This window comes from Globicephala melas, chromosome 13, assembly GCF_963455315.2.
Source record: "Globicephala melas chromosome 13, mGloMel1.2, whole genome shotgun sequence".
NCBI lineage: Eukaryota > Metazoa > Chordata > Mammalia > Artiodactyla > Delphinidae > Globicephala > Globicephala melas.
In genome coordinates, this window is record NC_083326.1 from 80,356,557 (window position 1) to 80,376,392 (window position 19,836).

A 19,836-nucleotide genomic window follows, 5' to 3' on the forward strand; every position below is an offset into this window, starting at 1 on the left:
CGTTTTAAGTATGCAGCTCACAGTGTTGTGCAGCTATGACCACTGTGTGGTTCCAGAATTTTTTATCACCCCAAAAGAAACTCTTCAGCAAAGGTGTTTTTTTGTTTGTTTTTGGGTTTTTTTTTTTGCGTTGTGCGGGCCTCTCACTGCTGTGGCCTCTCCCATTGTGGAGCACAGGCTCCAGACTCGCAGGCTCAGAGGCCATGGCTCACGGGCCTAGCCGCTCCGCGGCATGTGGGATCTTCCCGGACCGGGGCACAAACCCATGTCCCCTGCATCGGTAGGCGGACTCTCAACCACTGCGCCACCAGGGGAGCCCCCTGCAAAGGTGTTTTTTAACTGCTGTGAAAACAACACTACATTAATAGAAATACAAATCAAAAATTCTCCTATGCTTTCAGCACCCTAACAAATTGAACTGTTCCAAAGAATTTAAAAGTTAAAACTGGAAGTTTTCTTTCATCCCCAAATCCGGCTATCTAGAGGTAACCATTATTAATGGTACCAGTGAATCTTTGTTGTTCTCGGTCTTTTGCAGTACCTGTGTAAACCTCTCATATACATCTTTTTTCTACAAAACTTGAATAATATTAGGTATTCTATTTGGTAAAATATTCTGTTTTGGAGTTTTTTTTGTTTTTTGGGTTTTTTTGTACTGGCATATCTAGATCTATTCTGATCTTTGTAACATCATATGAAGGTCCCATAACAATTTTAACCAGTTCCCCTTGAAGGACATGTAAGTTGTTTCAAGTCTCACACTACTATGAACAATGTTGCAATAAGCATCTTTCTGCATTTGTCATTTAGTGCAGTCCTGAGTATATTTACTTTATAGGATAAATTCCTGGAAGTAGAATAGCTATGTGAAAGGGCAGGTGAAATTTTGATTTTCATAGATGGTGTCAAGTTGACTTCCAAGGAGTTTGTGCCAGTTCACACTGTAGTAGCAGCGTGTGGGAGTACCCCCTTTTCCCACATCTGAGCTCTTTGGCATTCTGATACATAAAAATGGTATCTCAAGTGGTGTTTTGTCATTCTTTACTTGTGAGTAAGATTGAGCATCAGTAAGGCACTCCCTATTCTTGCAAACTCTTCTCCAGCAAATGCAGTTGAGATCAGAATACTTGACTCTTTAAGAATGTCACTTTTCTTCATAACTTCTTTATCATAGCTATCATCTCTTAAGCCACCCATGTAAACAAAACAGAGAAGCAGTAGAAATTTTACCATGAATCACAGAATAGTTTCTGCTATTGAAAATTTTCTGATCCTTTAAAAAAAAAAAAAATGTCCTGAGGCTACACTTTAGTTAACTAGAGCAAAATTCTTGTTTTAGGTAGCTGTTGCAATGGCAGCAAACCAGTCCCCCTGGCCATGGGAGGGCGGGGTCTGCCCTAAATGGCTTCTGAGGTCATGGCTCCTCTGTTCAATCCCAGAGCAGAAAGGGGACTATGTCAGCAAATGAAAAACGTGCTTTGTTTTCCTTTGTTTTGTAAAAGGTGCACTCAGCTAAACACGAAAGTGGCCAAACTCACCACAGAGCTCAAAGAGGAGCAGGAAATGAACAAGTGTTTGCGAGCCAACCAAGTCCTCCTGCAGAACAAGCTGAAGGAAGAGGAGAGGGTGTTAAAGGAGACCTGCGACCAGAAGGACCTGCAGATCACTGAGATCCAGGAGCAGCTGCGGGACGTCATGTTCTACCTGGAGACGCAGCAGAAGATCAACCACCTGCCCGCTGAGACCCGGCAGGAAATCCAGGAGGGACAGATCAACATTGCCATGGCCTCGGCCTCAAGCCCCCCGTCTTCGGGGGGCAGCGGGAAGCTGTCCTCCAGGAAGGGCCGCAGCAAGAGGGGCAAGTGACCTTCAGAAAAACACATGTCCTTGAGACTGTTCTCCCTGGCACAGCAAGGGTGTGCTGGGGCCTTCAGCTAAATGTAGGGTGGACCCTGAATAAGTATAAGTGAAGATCAAGCCGCAGTTGTTCGGATCTTTCATTTGCTACCGTGTGGTGTAACGAACGTTAGAGGGCTGACAGCTAGTAGAGCTGAGGGAAACGGGCAGTGTTTTCAAAGGTGGCTGCTTTTTTCAACCGTAATAGTTCACTGACCTCAGACGTTCTAATGACCATTTTGCCTTCCTACTTGATAGATGCCCCAACTCTGCTGTGCATATTTCTGTTGTATTTATTGAGTTGGTGTATTAGACGTTCAGTTCTGGAATCACTTTAAGAGGTAGAATTTTTTTGTGTCCCCTCAAAGGTAACTATCCTTAAAGCACCAAACCTGCCTGAGGTCATCACAGCTGCTTGAGAGAGAGGTTCTCCATGGCCACTGAGGATTTATGAAAATTCCCTAGCATTAGCATTGGCATCCCTCCCTGCCTCCAGGGAATTGAATAATTGGTCAAATGTTACATGAAAAGAGGCTGGGTCTGTAAACCTGGCACTGGCTTGTCACCAGCAGCCATCTCCTCTTGCTCCAGGCCTAGCCAGGAAAAACAAACAGCCCCGAGCAGACTGAGTGGACCCAGTGTAGGAAAAATGGTGATGTCCCCACTTTGTTTATTTTTGATGCCTCCACAGCTCATTATGTACCTCAGAGAAGGAGGCTAAATGTTTGCTCTGAGACTCAAATCTCAGAATGGATTTCCTAGCATCCAGCAAGAATAAGCAGGCAGATTTATCATCCATGTGAAAAGGCAGAGTGAGGCCTCTGACTGGCTGACTGTATTTTGCTGGGATCAGTATTTTCTGAGTGTTTACAAAAGATTGGGCTGCGTGTTCAGGTTGCGGCTAAAGGGAGCTTGGGCAGATTTTCAATTATGCCTTCAAGGCATATCCAAAAGGCTGCGGCTAAATCCAAAAATTAGAATTTTAACAGAGGCCCCTTTAAAACAGTCATGTAATGCTTGTGTGGGCCAACAGAGGGGCTGTGTACTTTTTCTAGAAACAGAAATGTCAAAAAAAAAATCGTAATGTGTGGAAATTAAGCAAAATTAAAGTAAGACCCGCGTTGGAATTTCGCTTCCAAAAGAGGTAGCTGGGTAGGTTAACAAGACATAGTGTTAAATGATGGGTTTTCTTTCCTGTGTTTATAATTAGCCAAGGTTTTCAAATTATCACACTTCAGAATTGGTTCTTAGCCTACGATTAGGCCTCATCCTCTTTGACCTAAACATTTTGCACGTTATTTGTTCGCACACCAACTGTCTCGCTAATCACCATCCACTTCTGTGGGACGTGCCGCAGCATTTCCCAAAGAACCTTCCCGGTAACTTTGCAACATGAATGTACTCAGACATTCTCAATTTTTTCTTAGGGCAAACCAACTCCATAAGTCCCCCTTGCACTTATATATACAGATATCCTAAAGCAAGAGTGGGAATGGGAAGCTAACTTAATTCTCTTTCCTATAGAGATTCTATTTTATTTAAAATCTATTTTTACACTAGTTAGAATCCTGCTTTTTTTGGCCAAGTACTCGTCTTGCATGTCTGACCTTGCAGAAGCTGGGGTGGATCGCAGCATACTAATTAAGAGAATTAGAAGTAGTTGACAAAGCTTGCTTGCTCATTTCTCTGCGATCACCTCCACCAAGCAGCCTACCACCAGCTGGGAGAACAGAGATTTTCAGTATAGATGGGATAAATGCTCTGAAAGGCTGTGCCCAGAGGAATGAGCAAATAGGCAAATGTTTCCAAACTACTTGAAGGTTTAAAAAAAATGTTCCAGAAAAACTTGTCAAGCTATGTAAAGAAAATGTTTTATTAAACCGGTCAACGAGTCATGTTTGAATTTGACAGAATTACATAAGGTAGAAGCTGTTAGTGTTTCCTAGATGGAAGTGAACCACTTAACGTATCCATACTACCTTGAACAATGAAATTGCATTAAAATAACCAGACTTTGAAATGATTCTGCCCCGTGTGAAATCTGTCTCTCTGGTTGACATTTGCTTGGAGCTTGTACCTGAATAATCTAAGAAAAAGTAGCTGAACCAGGTACAGAATAGGGAAAATCCTCTGAATTTGGAAGCTTGGGTTAGGAGAAGACCCAGGCACACAATTCTTTTGCAAACTAAAAGCAGTCAATTTCTACGCCTAAGACTTTTTTCCAGGCCCTACACCGAGCTGAGGTTGTTTTATTTTTGGAAACTGTCATAAATGTGACTTGTTAAGGATCCACCATGTAAGAAAAAGCACTGAAGCAACTCCCCGCTCCTGCTTGCGCAGTGAAGTTGTCCTCATCAGAAGGGCTGAGAAAGTGATTTAAACAGTCAGCCAGTAGAATATGGAGAACTTGGCAAATCACAAATGAACAACCTTCTGTCATCACTTGGAAACCCCTCTCCTAGTGCAGTCGGGATACACAAGCTACAAATACTATCCATAAGATTTGGCTGCTCTGCACGATGCCACGTTGCTTGGGCTGGTGGCAGATTTTAGTTTGTTGTGATAAAGTCCATGGACTTATCTAAAAATGGAAAGTCACTTTTAAAACATTTGAGGAAAGCTATTTTGTTTTCTCCAAGATAAAGCTGATTTATGCCGTGGTCATTCTACTGTGTTACTTGTTGGCAGTAGAAGGGAAATTTCTCAGGAATTTCTTAAGACTCAGCTCCTGCTCTTCAGTGGTGCTGGGGGACATCTCAACTACCCAGAGACCTGGCCAACACCTGAAGCAAGTTTAGGAAGGCACCAAGTGTTCTCTGGCAGGCCTCTGCTGCTGGCCAGTCTTCATTCTTGCTCGTGAAAATTCCTGAAACGGGAGTCCTAGAATTCTGTGCAGTGGCTACACCAACAGATGTGGCTTTTAAAGTTAAAATTTTTAAATGACAGAGTGAAGTCGTAATAGGGAGAAAAGGCTTTCCCTTTAGGAACCCTGAGTTTTACCCCAGAGCCAAAGCCGAGTGTCTCCTCTGTGATGTGAAGTTGATTTCCTCCCCGCAAATGCAGTACTGCGGTCAGCCTGCGGCATGCAAAAAACATTCTTCGCATTTGTGCATTAGGAGACTTCAGGGAAGTTATATAAGACTTATCTTTTACTTTTTTTGTGGGGGACGGGGAGTGTGGCCTCTTTATCCTGATCAATGTCATGATCAACTCCTTTACATCCTCTTTGTATTTTTTAAAGGTAGTGGTAACCCTTGATGGTAACCCTTGATGGTAACCCTTCTTCTTGATGGGTTTACCACTTGATGGTAACCCTTCTTCTTGCATCCCTGAAACTCACGTGCCCTCCCCGGAATGCTGTCATTTACGATAGCAGTTTCTATCAGACATGAATTTTGAAAGCTGTACTTCCAGAGGCCAAAACTATTTTAGCATCATTTTAGCTAGTATGCTCTTCATGAACATTGAGTGTTCTCTCACTGTGATTCTGAAAGCTTACAAGAGCCCGAAAGGGGCTCTGCAGTTGGTTTTTTAATCTGGATTTTGAATTCTTACTGCATTAAAGAAGCCCAGGAAGAGATGAACAATCCGTTGTCTTATACAGGATGACTGTGGTCTTTGGGGCCTAACATTGAACTGCTTCGGGTCAGAAACTTCTCACTGGAATCAGCTGCAAAATGTAGTTCTGGTACTTGGCACGGAGCTGCACTGGTGCAGATAACATTTGTTACTCCAAGGCTAATTACCAAGCACACGACGTGAACTAAAGAAGCTTTGCTTCTTTTCAGACCCTGTTCTAAATCCCCTGACCCAAAACTCCTTTCAGATGCAGCCTCTCGAAGTAAATGCAGAGAAGTTTGTCCAGTAGGGAGTGGGAGGAGGGGTCCATCCAAGAGTGCAATCACCTGCAAGTTCTTGGACCATGAAGGTGTACGACACCCAGAATGAATCTACCCTAGTACAACACTACTGACGGTGCGATTCTTTCCAAAAGATCAAAGTGAGCCTATGGCACACTAAGCATAAATGGTTGAATAGGAAAAACAGTTCTGACTTGGCCTCTCTGGAGATGTCTTTTGCCATCTTCTGCCTGGAAGAAGCAGCAAGTCCCAGACCAAACTTCCTTGTTCAGTTGTTTCCTCACTTAAAAAGAAAGAGCGGGCTTCCCTGGTGGCACAGTGGTTGAGAGTCCGCCTGCCGATGCAGGGGACACGGGTTCGTGCCCCGGTCCGGGAAGATCCGACGCGCCGCGGAGCGGCTGGGCCCGTGAGCCATAGCCGCTGAGCCTGCGCGTCCAGAGCCTGTGCTCTGCAACGGGAGAGGCCACAGCAGTGAGAGGCCCACGTACCGCAAAAAAAAAAAAAAAAAAAAGCAACTGAGATCCCTCCAGCTATATCGATTTTTAATTCTAAATTCTCAGTCCCTTGGTTATGGCCTGATGGGCCAAAAATTCAGACTTTCGCTAGAGGGCTGGGAGAAGGCGAGTGCCATTAAAAGAAGGAGGCGTTTCCACCACTTGAGATACGTGCTTGTATCACTTTACATCATTACCATCGTGCTTCACACCAAAAGGCTGCGGCGCTAACTGAAAAAGAGAGAACGCAAACTAATTTCTGGGCAGAAGAACAAATCACGGAGAAAGACCTATAACTGAAGAAGAAATGGAAAATTTCAGAAGGAATCAGGAGAGTTGCTCGCTTGGAAACACTCCAGTGGAGAGTGAATTGGGACTTATTACACACAGCCAGCGGGTCCTCCAGCAGCATTTTCCAGGAACTATCTTTTGTGAAGGACCTAGCCCTCAACGTAGCTGTGCCCACTCACACATTCTGATGAGTTTATGCTCACTCGGAAACTATTGAGCCCAAAACCGTTTGCCAAAGGGACTGCAACAGAAGAGCCACGTCACAACTTCCCCCCTCCCTGCTCCACCTGTCCTTGGGGAAACAAATGAAAAGCCTCCTTTCAAAACGCACACCTCAGGAAAACAGCCTTCGTTTCATTTGTTTCCAGGCTGCGCAAAATCAACACTGACTGGCTTTGATCCCAAACAGGGCCAACTGCGGACGCCGAGATTCTGCAGCCTCCGGCGCCCTCCCCCCAGCACATTCAACTTCAATTACGTGGGAACAGGCCCAGGCTGGGGGCTGCCGCCAGATTCTCCTGGCCCGGTTGAGGAGGCCCCGTGCTGTGGCCCAGAATCTTTCCTAAAAGTCTATACAGGACCTCTTGGTTGCTGCCAATGCTGCACTTTCTCTTTGGCGAGATTCCTGGCTCTGCTTGGCCACAGTCAGGCTAAAGCTCTCTCCTGTTCCTTTTTTTTCCTGTATGCCGGGATCTCCTCTCCCTGGGGCCCCACTGCCCCTCACAGTTGTAAATAAGGATGTTCTGCTGCTTTTCAGAACCAGAATAATCCCAGAAAGATAAGCCCCACTAAGCAGCGTCTCTCTTCTCCGTTAGCCTGCAGGAAAGGGCTGCCTTTTTGGTGAACTCTTAAAAACACTTTTCTTTCACCTTCTGAGAGAACATTCTTGTGGGAAGGGAGGTAACTGATGCCAGAGAACCCTGATTGGATTATTGTTTGCTTGTGTGAGCCCAAGTAGACTAGAAAAAACCTAAAAGAACATCCCCTTGAGAGACCTCTTTTCCAGCCCTGGTTGCCTCAAGTACACAGTCCAGAGGGGCAGACCCCAGATCTCTGTTTTCTTTGGTAGGACCCAGAGCTGATAGAGTCACCTTGCTCTTGCCAAGAATTAGAAGCGGAAGCAAGTCCTGTCTTTGTTGAGGCGTTTGATTCCAAGGCAAGCTGGCATTTGTTGAATTCCCAACCACGTACCAAACTACAGTTGCTGCGTTGAGTGTGCTTTCCTTGTACTCAACACCAGTCTGTAAGGTAGGTAGAGTTATCCCATTTTACAAATCAGGAAACCAAGGCTCAGTGGGGGATATTTCAGCATTGACTTGAGGTCACATAGCTGAAACATGTGAAAAGAGTAGCGCCCCATCTCAGCATTGTCTGACCCCAAAATCTGGTCTCCTCACCACTCCGCTCCCCTAACATTGGAACTTGGGAACAACGGACACAGCCCCCAGTTCCTGTTTTGTGATCGCTTTGGGAAAAGAGCAGAGTACTGAGTTGAGATTACTTTTGTGTGAGGACAGCAGTTCTGCACGCCCACCCCCTGCAAGCCTTCCCCTCTCCTCATGGAACTTTCTGACTTCTCCCTGGCTCTCTCCCACTTTAGCGGGGCCTGAGCCAGAGCTAATAAAGAAGGACGAAGAAAACAATGCCACTGCTTCCCCTGCTACACCTGAGGGCTGGCTCTGGGAAATTGCCTGTCACGGCCCTTCACCCTGGGGGACTCGGGGTCCAGGCCACACCAAGTAAGTAAGCTGACATCTCAGTTCTTTTATATGGAGCTTCATGGGAGCCGAGGTGCTTCCCCAGCTGGAAAAGTTGCTTCTGGAACAAAACTATCTAGACCCTAAAGAGTCCTTTCTTTGAGCGTGTAGACTCAGTAACTGCCCCCAAAGGCACAGTCAAACAGGCATAAACAGGCTAACTGGAAACTTTAGATTCTGGAGGGATCAGCTTAATTTGTGGCTTCAATTTATTACAGAATAAATAGGGGAAAGAGAAAGCCTAGAACAAGATTTTTATAAACTACTGAGGGATATTATAAAGCAGTGTTAATTTGGCAGGTATAGACTGGTATATGTGTCTGTGCACAAATATTTCCAAGAGTTTTTTCTGTTTTGTTTTAATTGAAGTATAGTTGATTTACAATGTTGTGTTAATTTCTGGTGTACAGCAAAGTGATTCAGTTATACACATATATACATTTTTAAAATATTCTTTTCCATTATGTTTTTTTAATAAATTTATTTTATTTATTTATTTTTGGCTGTGTTGGGTCTTCATTGCTGCGTGAGGCCTTTCTCTTGTTGTGGCGAGCGGGGGCTACTCTTCATCGTGATGCGCAGGCTTCTTATTGTGGTGGCTTCTCGTTGCAGAGCACGGGCTCTAGGCACGTGGGTTTCGGTAGTTGCAGCACATGGGCTCAGTAGTTGTGGCTCGCAGGCTCTAGAGCACAGGCTCAGTAGTTGTGGTGCGTGGGCTTAGTTGCTCCACAGCATGTGGGATCTTCCTGGACCAGGGATTGAACTCATGTCCCCTGCATTGGCAGGCAGATTCTTAACCACTGTGTCACCAAGCGAGTCCCTCCATTATGGTTTATCTCAGGATATTGAATATAGTTCCATGTGCTATACAATAGGACCTTGTTTATCCATTCTATATTCTTATATTCTATAAGAGCTTTTTCTTTATTTCTTCTTTTATCACAAGTCAAACTTAGTTTATTTATTTATTTTTTAATTTATTTTGGCTGTACCGGGTCTTAGTTGTGGCACGTGGGATCTTTGTTGCGGGTTGCAGGATCTTTAGTTGTGGCACATGGGCTCCTTAGTTGTGGCATGTGAACTCTTAGTTGCAGCATGTATGTGGGATCTAGTTCCCTGACCAGGGATCAAACCCGGGCCCCCTGCATTGGGAGTGCAGAGTCTTACCCACTGGACCACCAGGGAAGTCCCCAAACTTAATTTATGATAGAGATTCAATACCAATTTTTGTTATGTAACTCACATCTCCACTTATTTCTACTTATCCTATTTACAATTATATATTCTAACTGCTGTACAACAATAGTAGGAGCTTTCTCTTCTAAAACACATGAGTAGGGGACTTCCCTGGTGGCACAGTGGTTAAGAATCCGCCTGCCAATGCAGGGGACACGGGTTCAAGCCCTGGTCTAGGAAGATCCCACATGCCACGGAGCAACTAAGCCCGTGCACCACAACTACTGAGACTGCGCTCTAGAGCCCGAGAGCCACAACTACTGAGCCTGCGTGCCGCAACTACTGAAGCTTGTGTGCCTAGAGCCCGTGCTCCGCAACAAGAGAAGCCACCGCAATAAGAAGCCTGCGCACTGCAACGAAAAGTAGTCTTGTTCACCGCAACTAGAGAGAGCCCACGCGCAGCAATGAAGACCCAATGCAGCCAAAAATAAATAAAATAAAAAAATTTATTAAAATACATGAGTATATTGTTTGTATGTTTATTTTTTATTGAGATGTAATTAACATATAACAGAATGCAGCCTTTAGGCATTCAGTTGGATGAGTTTTGACAATTGTATACATCTGTGTAACTGCCACCCAAATCAACATGTAGAACATTTCCATCTACCCCCAAATAGGATGTTTTACTTTTAAAGCAGAAAAATAGAAAGAGGAAAATTAAAAGTACCCTTATCTCAACACAGGAAGTCATTGTTTCTTCCAAGATTTTCTATACATATTCTTTTTTTATGGTTTATTTGTTCTTTCAGTAATTAGAGGGCCTACTAAGTGCCCAATACTGTCTAGGTTCTGAGGATATGACGGTGAATACAACAGTCCCAGGCATTGCCACCCTAAAAACAAACAAAGTTGGGCAAAGTTTCAGATAACAGTAAGTGCTAGGATGGGAGTTCCCTGGTGGTCTAGTGGTTTGGACTCCACGCTTTCACTGCGAAGGGCCCGGGTTCAATCCCTGGTTGGGGAACTAAGATCCCACAAGCTGTGCAGAGTGGCCAAAACAAAACAAAACAGTAAGTGCTAGGATAAAAAATGAAAGCGTATAAGGAGATAGGAGGGAAGGGCCGTTTTAGGTTGGATCACTGGAGAATGCCTCATGATTTACTGTGTGCCAAAAATGCTTGATTCAGACCTCTGGCCTCCAGAGCCATGCGAGAATCAACTTCTGTTGTTTCAAGCCCCTCAGTCTGTGATAATTCATGAAACTAACCCCCTGCTCTGTGCTTCTGTTTCCTCCAGCAGCTACACCTTCCCCCGGCCAGCCCCTATGTGTGCAGTCAACCGACTTTAACTGCCGCCTCCTCAGGAAGGCCCTCCCTGGTCTCCTGGGCTGGCCTGGCAGCCCCAGGCCTTAATTTCTCCCTCACATCAGCAATCAGGCCTCCTCCTCAGTCACACCAGCCCCCCGAAGTAGGGGATTCTCAGGGCTCAATCCTGGCCTTCCTATTCTTTCTCCTCTCTCTCTAGGTGAGCTCACCAACTCCTGTGATGTAGAAGACTACCTTGATGCAGTCAAATCCCCAAATTTCTACCTCCAGCCTAGACCCTGCTCTGAGCTCAGAACTCACAGATCCACCTGCTTGCTTTATATCTCTGTTGCGATGTTGCATTCGTTATCTCAAACTTCATGTGTTTGAAAGGAATTCATTCTCCTCCACAAATCTCCCCCCGACTCCCACATCTGGTCTTTGACTCAGAATAAGAACCATCCCCGGGAATTCCCTGGCGGTCCAGTGGTTAGGACTCCACACTCTCTGCCAAGGGCCTGGGTTTGATCCCTGATCCGGAACAAAGATCCCGCAAGCCATGAGGCGTGGCCCAAACAAGCAAACAAAAAACCATCTTCATCCATCCAGGCGTCGCCATTGATTCCTCCCTTCTCTTTCCCCCTCACTAACCGTCCAGATGGACCTGGCCCTCAGATGTCTCTTCTTTTTTTTTGGCTGTGCCGCACAGCCTATGGGATCCCAGTTCCCCCACCAGGGATCGAACTCGGGCCCTCGGCAATGAAAGCACGGAGTCCTAACCACTGGACCACCAGGGAAGTCCCTATGGAACCTCTTCTGTCTTCTCCACCCCTGTGGCCACCACCTGATCCAAGCCACCATCCTCTCTCACTGGGATAATTGCAGTGGCTTCCTTTCTGGTCTTTCCGCTGTTATTTTGCTCCCTTCCAATCATTCTCTACACAGCATCACTTCTCTGCTTATGACAGTTTGAAAACCAATCCATGGTTTTCCTGGGTCTTAGAGTAAAATCCGAAGTCTTACCCGAGCCTGAAAGGCCTTGTGTGATCTGGCCCTGACCTGCCTTTCCCATCTCACCTTCTACCACATTCCCTCTCCTTTCTGTCGTCCCAGCTACTGTGAGACGTACATGGTGTATTGCTTTGCTGGGGCCACAGCAACAAAGTGCCACAAAATGAATGGCTTAGACAACAGAAATGTATTGGCTCACAGTCTGGAAGCAAAAGTCTGAGATCAAGGTGTCTACAGGGTCGGTTCCTTCTGCAGGCTGTGAGGGAAGGCTCGGTTCCAGGATTCCCTCCTATCTTGGTGTTGCTGCCAGTCTTGGGCGTTCATGGCTGATAGAAGCATCATCCTGCTCTTGCCCTACCCCCATCTTCTGGGTGCTTCTCTGTTTGCAAATTTCCTTTTTTAAGGACACTAGTCATGGGACTTTCCTGGTGGCGCAGTGGTTAAGAATCCCCCCACCAATGCAGGGGACATGGGATCGATCCCTGGTCCAGGAAGATCCCACATGTCGTGGAGCAACTAAGTACGTGCGCCACAACTACTGAAGCCTGCGCACCTAGAGCCCGTGCTCCTCAATAAGAGAAACGACTGCAAGGAGAAGCCTGCACACCGCAATGAAGAGTAGCCCCCACTCACTGCAAGTAGAGAAAGCCCGCGTGCAGCAACAAAGACCCAATGCAGCCGAGGAAAAAAAAAGACACTAGTCATAAATCGGTTTAGGATCCACCCTAATGAGCTGATTTTAACTTGACCACCTCAGGCTTCCCTGGTGGCACAGTGGTTAAGAATCCGCCTGCTAATGCAGGGGACATGGGTTCGAACCCTGGTTCAGGAAGATCCCACATGCTGCAGAGCAACTAAGCCCGTGCGCCACAACTACTGAGCCTGTGCTCCAGAGCCCACGAGCCACAACTCCTGAAGCCCGCGCGCCTAGAGCACGTGCTCCGCAACAAGAGAAGCCACCGCAATGAGAAGCCCGTGCACTGCAATGAAGAGTAGCCCCCGCTCGCCGCAACTAGAGAAGGCCTGTGCGCAGCAACAAAGACCCAATGCAGCCAATAAATAAAATAATTAATTAATTAATTATTTTAAAAAACCTTAAAAAAAAATAATAACTTGATCACCTCTATAGAAACCTTATGTCAAACCAGGCTACATTTTGAGGTACTGGGGGTTAGAATTTCAACATACGAGTTTGAAAGGGACACACTTCAACCCATAGCGCGTGGTTTTGACTTGCCCAGCATTTTCCCACCTCTGCATGTGCTGTTCTCACTGTGCAGAAGGCCCTCCCCACACCTTTGAAGGACTGGGGCCATCCCTTCCTGTCCCCTTCCTCGGAGAGGCCATCCCCGACCCTTGCCTCCTGCTGGGTAATGAGTGCTCCCGAGCTACCCTGGGCCCAGCCATTTGCTTTATTCTTTGTCTCAACTCTGTTTCCTTCATAACATGTAAGACAACCTGCCATAGTTTTATTTCTCTGTCTGTATATACATTTTTCCTGTCTCTTTCCAGTGACTGGAAACTCCCTGAAGCCAGGCTTCATGCTCTCTCCTCACTATGTCCCTAGTTTTCTGGAGAAAATGACTGAATAAAAGTAAACTTTACCTCATCACACCACAGAGCTAGAATCAGAACCCAGATCTCTCACCTCCAAATTTCCATGGCTTCCCACATTCCCTGCCTAAGAAAGTCCCTTTCCAATTGAGCATTACTATGAAGTGAGCCTCCAAAGAAGCTGTTTTGCATAATCATTACAAATAAGTTATTAAGCATCTATGCTACCTGGGTTCAAATCCCAGCTTCTCCCCTTACCAGCTGTGTGGTAAGGAATTGGTTCAATTCCTTACCCTCTCTGTGCTTCACTTCCATCTCTGTAAAAGGCAGGTAATAATACACACCTGTTGGGGCCAGTATGAAGATTGAGTTAAAGTCTGTAAAGTCCCTAGCGTGAGTTCAGTAAATGTCAGAAGAAACAGGAGATCTCGAGTCAATATTAACATTCAGGAAATAATATTATCTCCTTGAATATTCAGCTAGTGCTCTCTAAGTGCAAGGTGCTCTGGGGAACACAGACGAGCAGCACGGGGTCCCTGCCTTCAAGGAGCTCACTGTGGATAAGCAGAGATCTGGCAAATAGGCCACCGAGCCTGAAGAGGCGGTGTGGTGCAGAGCTTATGTGCATGGGCCTGGAGTTAGCCTGTCTGGGTTCAAGTCCTAGCTCAGCTACTGTCTAGCTGTGTGATCTAGGGGAAGTTACTTGACATCTCTGAACAGTGATTTCATCCCCTGCAAAATGGATAATAGTGTCTGCCCCTTACATGACTTTTGGGAGGATTAAAGGAAGTAGGTCTTAGCTCAGTGGGCACTTTTTTTTTTTCTTTTTTGGCTGCGTTGGGTATTCGTTGCTGCACGCGAGCTTTCTCCAGTTGCGGTGAGCGGGGGCTACTCTTCGTTTCAGTGCACGGGCTTCTCATTGCGGTGGCTTCTCTTGTTGCAGAGCACGGGCCCTAAAGCATGTGGGCTTCACTAGTTGCAGTGCGTGGGCTCAGTAGTTGTGGCTCATGGGCTGTAGAGTACAGGCTCAGTAGTTGTGGCGCACAGGCTTAGTTGCTCCTCAGCATGTGGGATCTTCCTGGACCAGGGATCGAACCCGTGTTCCCTGCATTGGCAGGCAGATTCTTTTTTTTTTTTTTTTTTTTGGCAGGCAGATTCTTAACCACTGCACCACCAGGGAAGTTCTCAGTGGGCACTTTCTGTGGTCTCTGTGTTAGAGCTTTCCCTACCCCTATTCTCCTGAAGCCTGTGTTAGGGGCCCCTATCCTGCTCCCTGGTGGCCGGGCTAGACAGCATGCATTTTGCAGGTGGGGACCATTTTCCTTCGTCTGCACAAGGCCTGGCCCAGAGAAGCCCCTCAACACAGGACTGTTGGGAGCAATAAATGAAAGAGTGAATGAAAAAAGGCCAGGCAGAGTAAACCCAAGCAGACTTCGCACAGCTGAAGGCAGGCACCGGGCATGTTCACCCATATGATGCTGGCATCTAGCTCCTCCCCAGGAAGGTACAGTGCTTTAAGAATTCGGGACGGGCAATGAGAAGAAGGCACAAAAATGCCGTGGGATTCAGAAGAGGGCAGGATGACTGTGACTGGGCATGCCAGGAAAGTCTCTAGGGACAAGGCTGCAGTTGAGATGGACCTTGGAAGGACAGAACCGGCTGGCCCGCCATGTGCCCTCTGTCTTTGGAGCCCTAAGGCAAGTGTGCAAAGTATTGCCTCGAGCAAATTCTGCCTGAGTTAGAGGATAGTGAGGATGCCTCCAGCTGCAAGTAACAGAATCCCAACTCAAAATGACTCATACAATAAGGGGATTGATTATTTCACAAAACAAGAATGGAGTTAGGTCAAGTTCTGGATTGGTTAAATGAGCAGCTCAACAACCTCACCAAAGACCTGGTACAGAAGCCCTCCCAGAGACTTTCCCCCACATTCCATGAGGGTGATCATGACTCACCTCCCAAGACTGGGGATGGGACTCACCAGCCCAGAAACTCAGAGAGGGTGAATATCTGGACAGCTGTGCTGCTCTCTCAGCAAAGAGGTGAATCATGATTGGTCATAGTTGATCATGTCAATCCTATTCCCCTGTGCAAGAGATCGGTCAGAGATGGTCAGGTGACTTTATTTTGTCCAATGAGATGGAGAAGGAAGTCTGCTGGGGATTTCTGGAAAAGGTTTTACCCCCTGAAATGAAAAACACAAAAATGAGAAAGCTGTTTTTGCTCCTGGCCCCTTCCTTCCTTCTTTCCTTCCTTCCTTCTCAGAATGCCTCTAGGCATTGTGAGGATATGATGCTTGGTGTCACAGCAGCTACTTTGTGATCCAGAGGGACAATGCTGCTGACAATGCTAAGGATGGCAGAGAAGAAAGAGAAAAAGAACTTGGGCCCCTGGCATGCAGGGAGAGCCAAGCTTGGAATTACTTATCTCCAGACAACTAATATATGCAATAAATAAACCTTTATCATTTAAGTCCCATCAGTAGGGTGTTCTATTACTTATACCCTAAAGCATTTCTATGTTTTTTTCTTTCTTTTTCTTTTTTTTTTTTTGATGTGGACCATTTTTAAAGTCTTTATTGAATTTGTTATAATATTGCTTCTGTTTTATGTTTTGGTTTATTTGGCCACGAGACATGTGGGATCTTAGCTCTCTGACCAGGGATTGAACCCGCACCCCCTGCATTGGAAGGCAAAGTCCCAACCACTGGACCGCCAGGGAAGTCCTAAAGCATTTCTCATTGATAGGGTCTCCAACTCTCTATCTAACCTTACTGCTCTCTACATACCACACATTCCTTCTTTGCTGGTAACAAATACATTTGGGGCTGCTGGTGACCATCTTTTCTCCTATGTGGGAAGAGACCACCCGAGAATAAAATCAATGCAGAAAAATGCAGAGGAGAGAGATAGAAAGGGGCCAATCCCTCATGTCATTGTCTGAGCTTCTGGATCCAGCTATGCCTGAAGTCAGACCTACTCCTGGACTTTGCAGTTACATAAGCCAATACATTCCATTCCCTCATTTATTTATTCTCTTAATCCAGGTTCTCTTGATTTTCTGTTACTGAAAGAGTCTTGATTAATATACTGTGCCCCAAAGTGCCACTTCAGGGCCTTCCCTCACATCACAGATCATCATAAAGTATTTGTATAGGAGATGAACTCACTACTTTCCCTCCTCATTCCTGCTTCCCAGACTTTTGAATGCTACCTCTATCAGTGTCATCAGTATCACTCCCTCAAGAGAAGGGCAGGAGAGGTGAAAGGAGGAGACGCCTGGCACTTCAGGGCAGTGGGAAGGCACCGTTGCTGGGTTTCCATAGCATGCAGAGCGTTACACCATGAATCCTTACAAAGGTAAAAGCTGTATTAGTCAAGATTCATTCAGGTACAGGTGTCAGAAATCCAACCCCAACCGATAGAAGCAGAAAAGAGAATTGCTTAGCTCTTACCAAGGCCAACTTCAGGGGTGGAGCTGGCCTTCAGGACTGTTGTCCCACATCTACCATCTCACTCACTGCCCAGAGCTCTCTGACTGCTGGAGAGCTTCCTCCAGGTGGAGGGGGATGGGAGCCGCAGGGCTCTAGAGAGCCCCAGGCGCTGCTCACACGAGCTGGGGGGCTCCTTCTCTCTCCAGCCTCTGTGGAATATCCCAGGACTTCATTCTCTTTAGCCCGGTCTGGGCTACACACCCTTATCTGGGATGATCACTCTGGCTCTGACTCGCCAGGCCTATGCCATGTCCCAGAGCACTGTGGCCTATAGGGCCGCGTAACCACCTTGTGTGGGGAAGGGGAATCCCCAGCGGAAGGATGGACGGGAGCTGTTATGCAAACAAGGGGGTCAGGAATGTCCACCGGGCAAGGTGACACAGCTGACATCCACCGTAAAGCCATCCCTCTACAAACTGGAACTTAAGAAATCTTAATGCATTTCACTAACAGTTGTTGGATTCAGCAAATATTTTTTTGCACTCTATTAAATTTCACTAACAGTTGTTGGATTCAGCAAATATTTTTTTGCACTCTATTAAATATTTTTTTGCACTCTATGTGTTGGGAGCCTGGGGCAATAAAGATGATCAAACAAAAAAGCCCCTACTCTAAAGACTTCAAGTGATCAGATCAAGTGATCAAACAAGTGATCAGATAATGTAAACCAGCTACTGTGATTCAGTGTCATAAAATGCTAGGCTCTGGGAACAGGAGAAAGGGTGTGCATCATTCTACCTGATTTGGGGGTTAAGGGAAGCTACGAAAGAGAAGTGCAATTTGAGCTAAGCCTTGAGGAAGTGCCTCGTGGATCCTGAGAGTGGCAGGGGATGCCCAGCTGCCTAGAGCAGCGGTGTCACCTGTTTGAGTGACATGTAGGGTGATGGGCCCTCAAAGATGTCCACGGCCTAACCCTCTGAACCTGTGTGAATTACCTTATTTGCTAGGTACTGTTATCAACTCCATTTTATAGATGAGGAAACTGAGACAGAAAGAAAAGTGAGGACTTCCCTGGTGGTCCAGTGGTTAAGACTCCATGCTTCCAATGCAGGAGGCACGGGTTTGATCCCTGGTCGGGGAACTAAGATCCCACATGCCGCATGGTGTGACCAAAAAAAAAAAGAAAAGAAAAAGAAAAGTGAGATAACTTGCCCATGATCGCCCAGCTAGCAAAGAGTAGAACTGGCGTTCAACCCAGGCAACCTAGACTTGGGAGTGAAGTGATGCTGGCCAGCAGGAAGGGTAATGCCTGTGCTCTTGGACATGCAGGTCTGAAGGTTCTGCAGGACTTCTAGGTGGACATGAATAGCAGGCAACTGATGGGATGGGTCCAGAGCTCAGAGCAGGAAAGACTGGGGGATTCATCATTGTACATGTGTGGCCAAGGCTATAGGTGTAAGAAAGAATGCCTGGAAGAAAGTGTAGATGTAAGACGACATGAAGGCTTAAGACAGAGCCTGGAGAACAATGGCAGTTGGGCAGGAGTGAAAGAAACAGAAAAAGAGCATCGTGAGAGGTCAGAGGAGGGCCAGTTGGGAAGATGTCCAGAAACCACTCTTATCAGGGGAACAGGAAATGGTGGTTAGTGGTTTAGCATGTAGACAAGAGGCCAAGCAGGATAGGGACAGAAGGAAGGCCACTGCACTGGGTGTTGGGTCACTGATGGCCACTGCTGGAGCACTTTGAGTGGACTGGTGGGGCTGGAAGCCTGGTTATCCAGGACTGAGGAGGGCACAAAAAGTTGGGAAATGGAGCAGCCTGTGTAGACTAGAAGTTTGGCAGCAAAAGGAAGGAGAGCGATCTGTAGAAGCTCAGGGGAGATGCTATTGTTCTGTTGTATTTGTAGGTTGGAGGAGACTTGGACATGTTTACAGGGAGCAGTAAAAGATGTTGTTTTCACTTTCTCGTTCTTCTAAGCACAGTTTTCCTTTGGGAAACTGTCTTTCCCCCAGTCCTTGATCTATAGCCTGCCTCTACTCTGGAAGTAGTCATGTGACTCAGGCCTGGCCAATTGGGACATTGACTCCCCAGCCACAGTGATAGGTTCATGAAACAACATGGGACAGTTCTGCCAAAAGAGCATTGGCCCCAGGACTTACTAAAAAATATTTATTGACTTATTTGGCTGTGCCGCGTCTCAGTTGCAGCACACAGGATCTTCGTTGCCTCGTGCAGGATCTTTTAGTTGTGGCATGCGGGCTCTTAGTTGCAGCATGTGGGCTCTAGTTCCATGACCAGGGATCAAACCCGGGTCCCCTGCATTGGGAGCGCCCACTGGACCAACAGGGAAGTCCCGGCCCCAGGACTTTTTTTTTTTTAATTTAATTTGTTTATTTTTTTATACAGCAGGCTCTTGTTAGTTATCTATTTTATACATATTCGTTTATATATGTCAATCCCAATCTCCTAATTCATCCCACCACCACCACCACCCCCGCCGCTTTCCCCCATTGGTGTCCATACATTTGTTCTCTACATGTGTGTCTCTATTTCTGCCCTGCAAACGGGTTCATCTGTACCATTTTTCTAGGTTCCACATATATGCGTTAATATACAATATTTGTTTTTCTCTTTCTGACTTACTTCACTCTGTATGACAGTCTCTAGATCCATCCACGTCTCTACAAATGACCCAATTTCGTTCCTTTTTATGGCTGAGTAATATTCCATTGTATATATGTACCACATCTTCTTTATCCATTCGTCTGTCAATGGGCATTTAGGTTGCTTCCATGACCTAGCTATTGTAAATAGTGCTGCAATGAACAATGGGGTGCATGTGTATTTTTGAATTGTGGTTTTCTCTGGGTATATGCCCAGTAGTGGGATTGCCGGGTCATATGGTAATTCTATTTTAGTTTTTTAAGGAACCTCCATGCTGTTCTCCATAGTGGCTGTATAAATTTACATTCCCACCAACAGTGCAAGAGGGTTCCCTTTTCTCCACACCCTCTCCAGCATTTGTTGTTTGTAGATTTTCTGATGGTGCCCATGCTA

The 19,836-nt window shown here is 46.2% G+C and overlaps 2 protein-coding genes across 5 annotated transcripts in view; one reads left to right on the plus strand and one right to left on the minus strand.

The window, feature by feature from the left end:
- BRAP (BRCA1 associated protein) overlaps positions 1 to 3,916 on the plus strand; it is a 37,437-nt gene extending 33,521 nt beyond the window's left edge. For all 4 annotated transcript variants that reach the window (XM_030860365.2, XM_070043429.1, XM_060283142.2 and 1 more), the window contains one exon: positions 1,503 to 3,916. In XM_030860365.2, the coding sequence (XP_030716225.1) occupies positions 1,503 to 1,866 (364 nt within the window). In that variant the 3' untranslated portion in view covers positions 1,867 to 3,916. The remainder of the gene's footprint in view (positions 1 to 1,502) is intronic.
- Positions 1 to 19,836, minus strand: part of ACAD10 (acyl-CoA dehydrogenase family member 10) — a 123,367-nt gene that overhangs the window by 83,084 nt on the left and 20,447 nt on the right. The window lies entirely within an intron of this gene.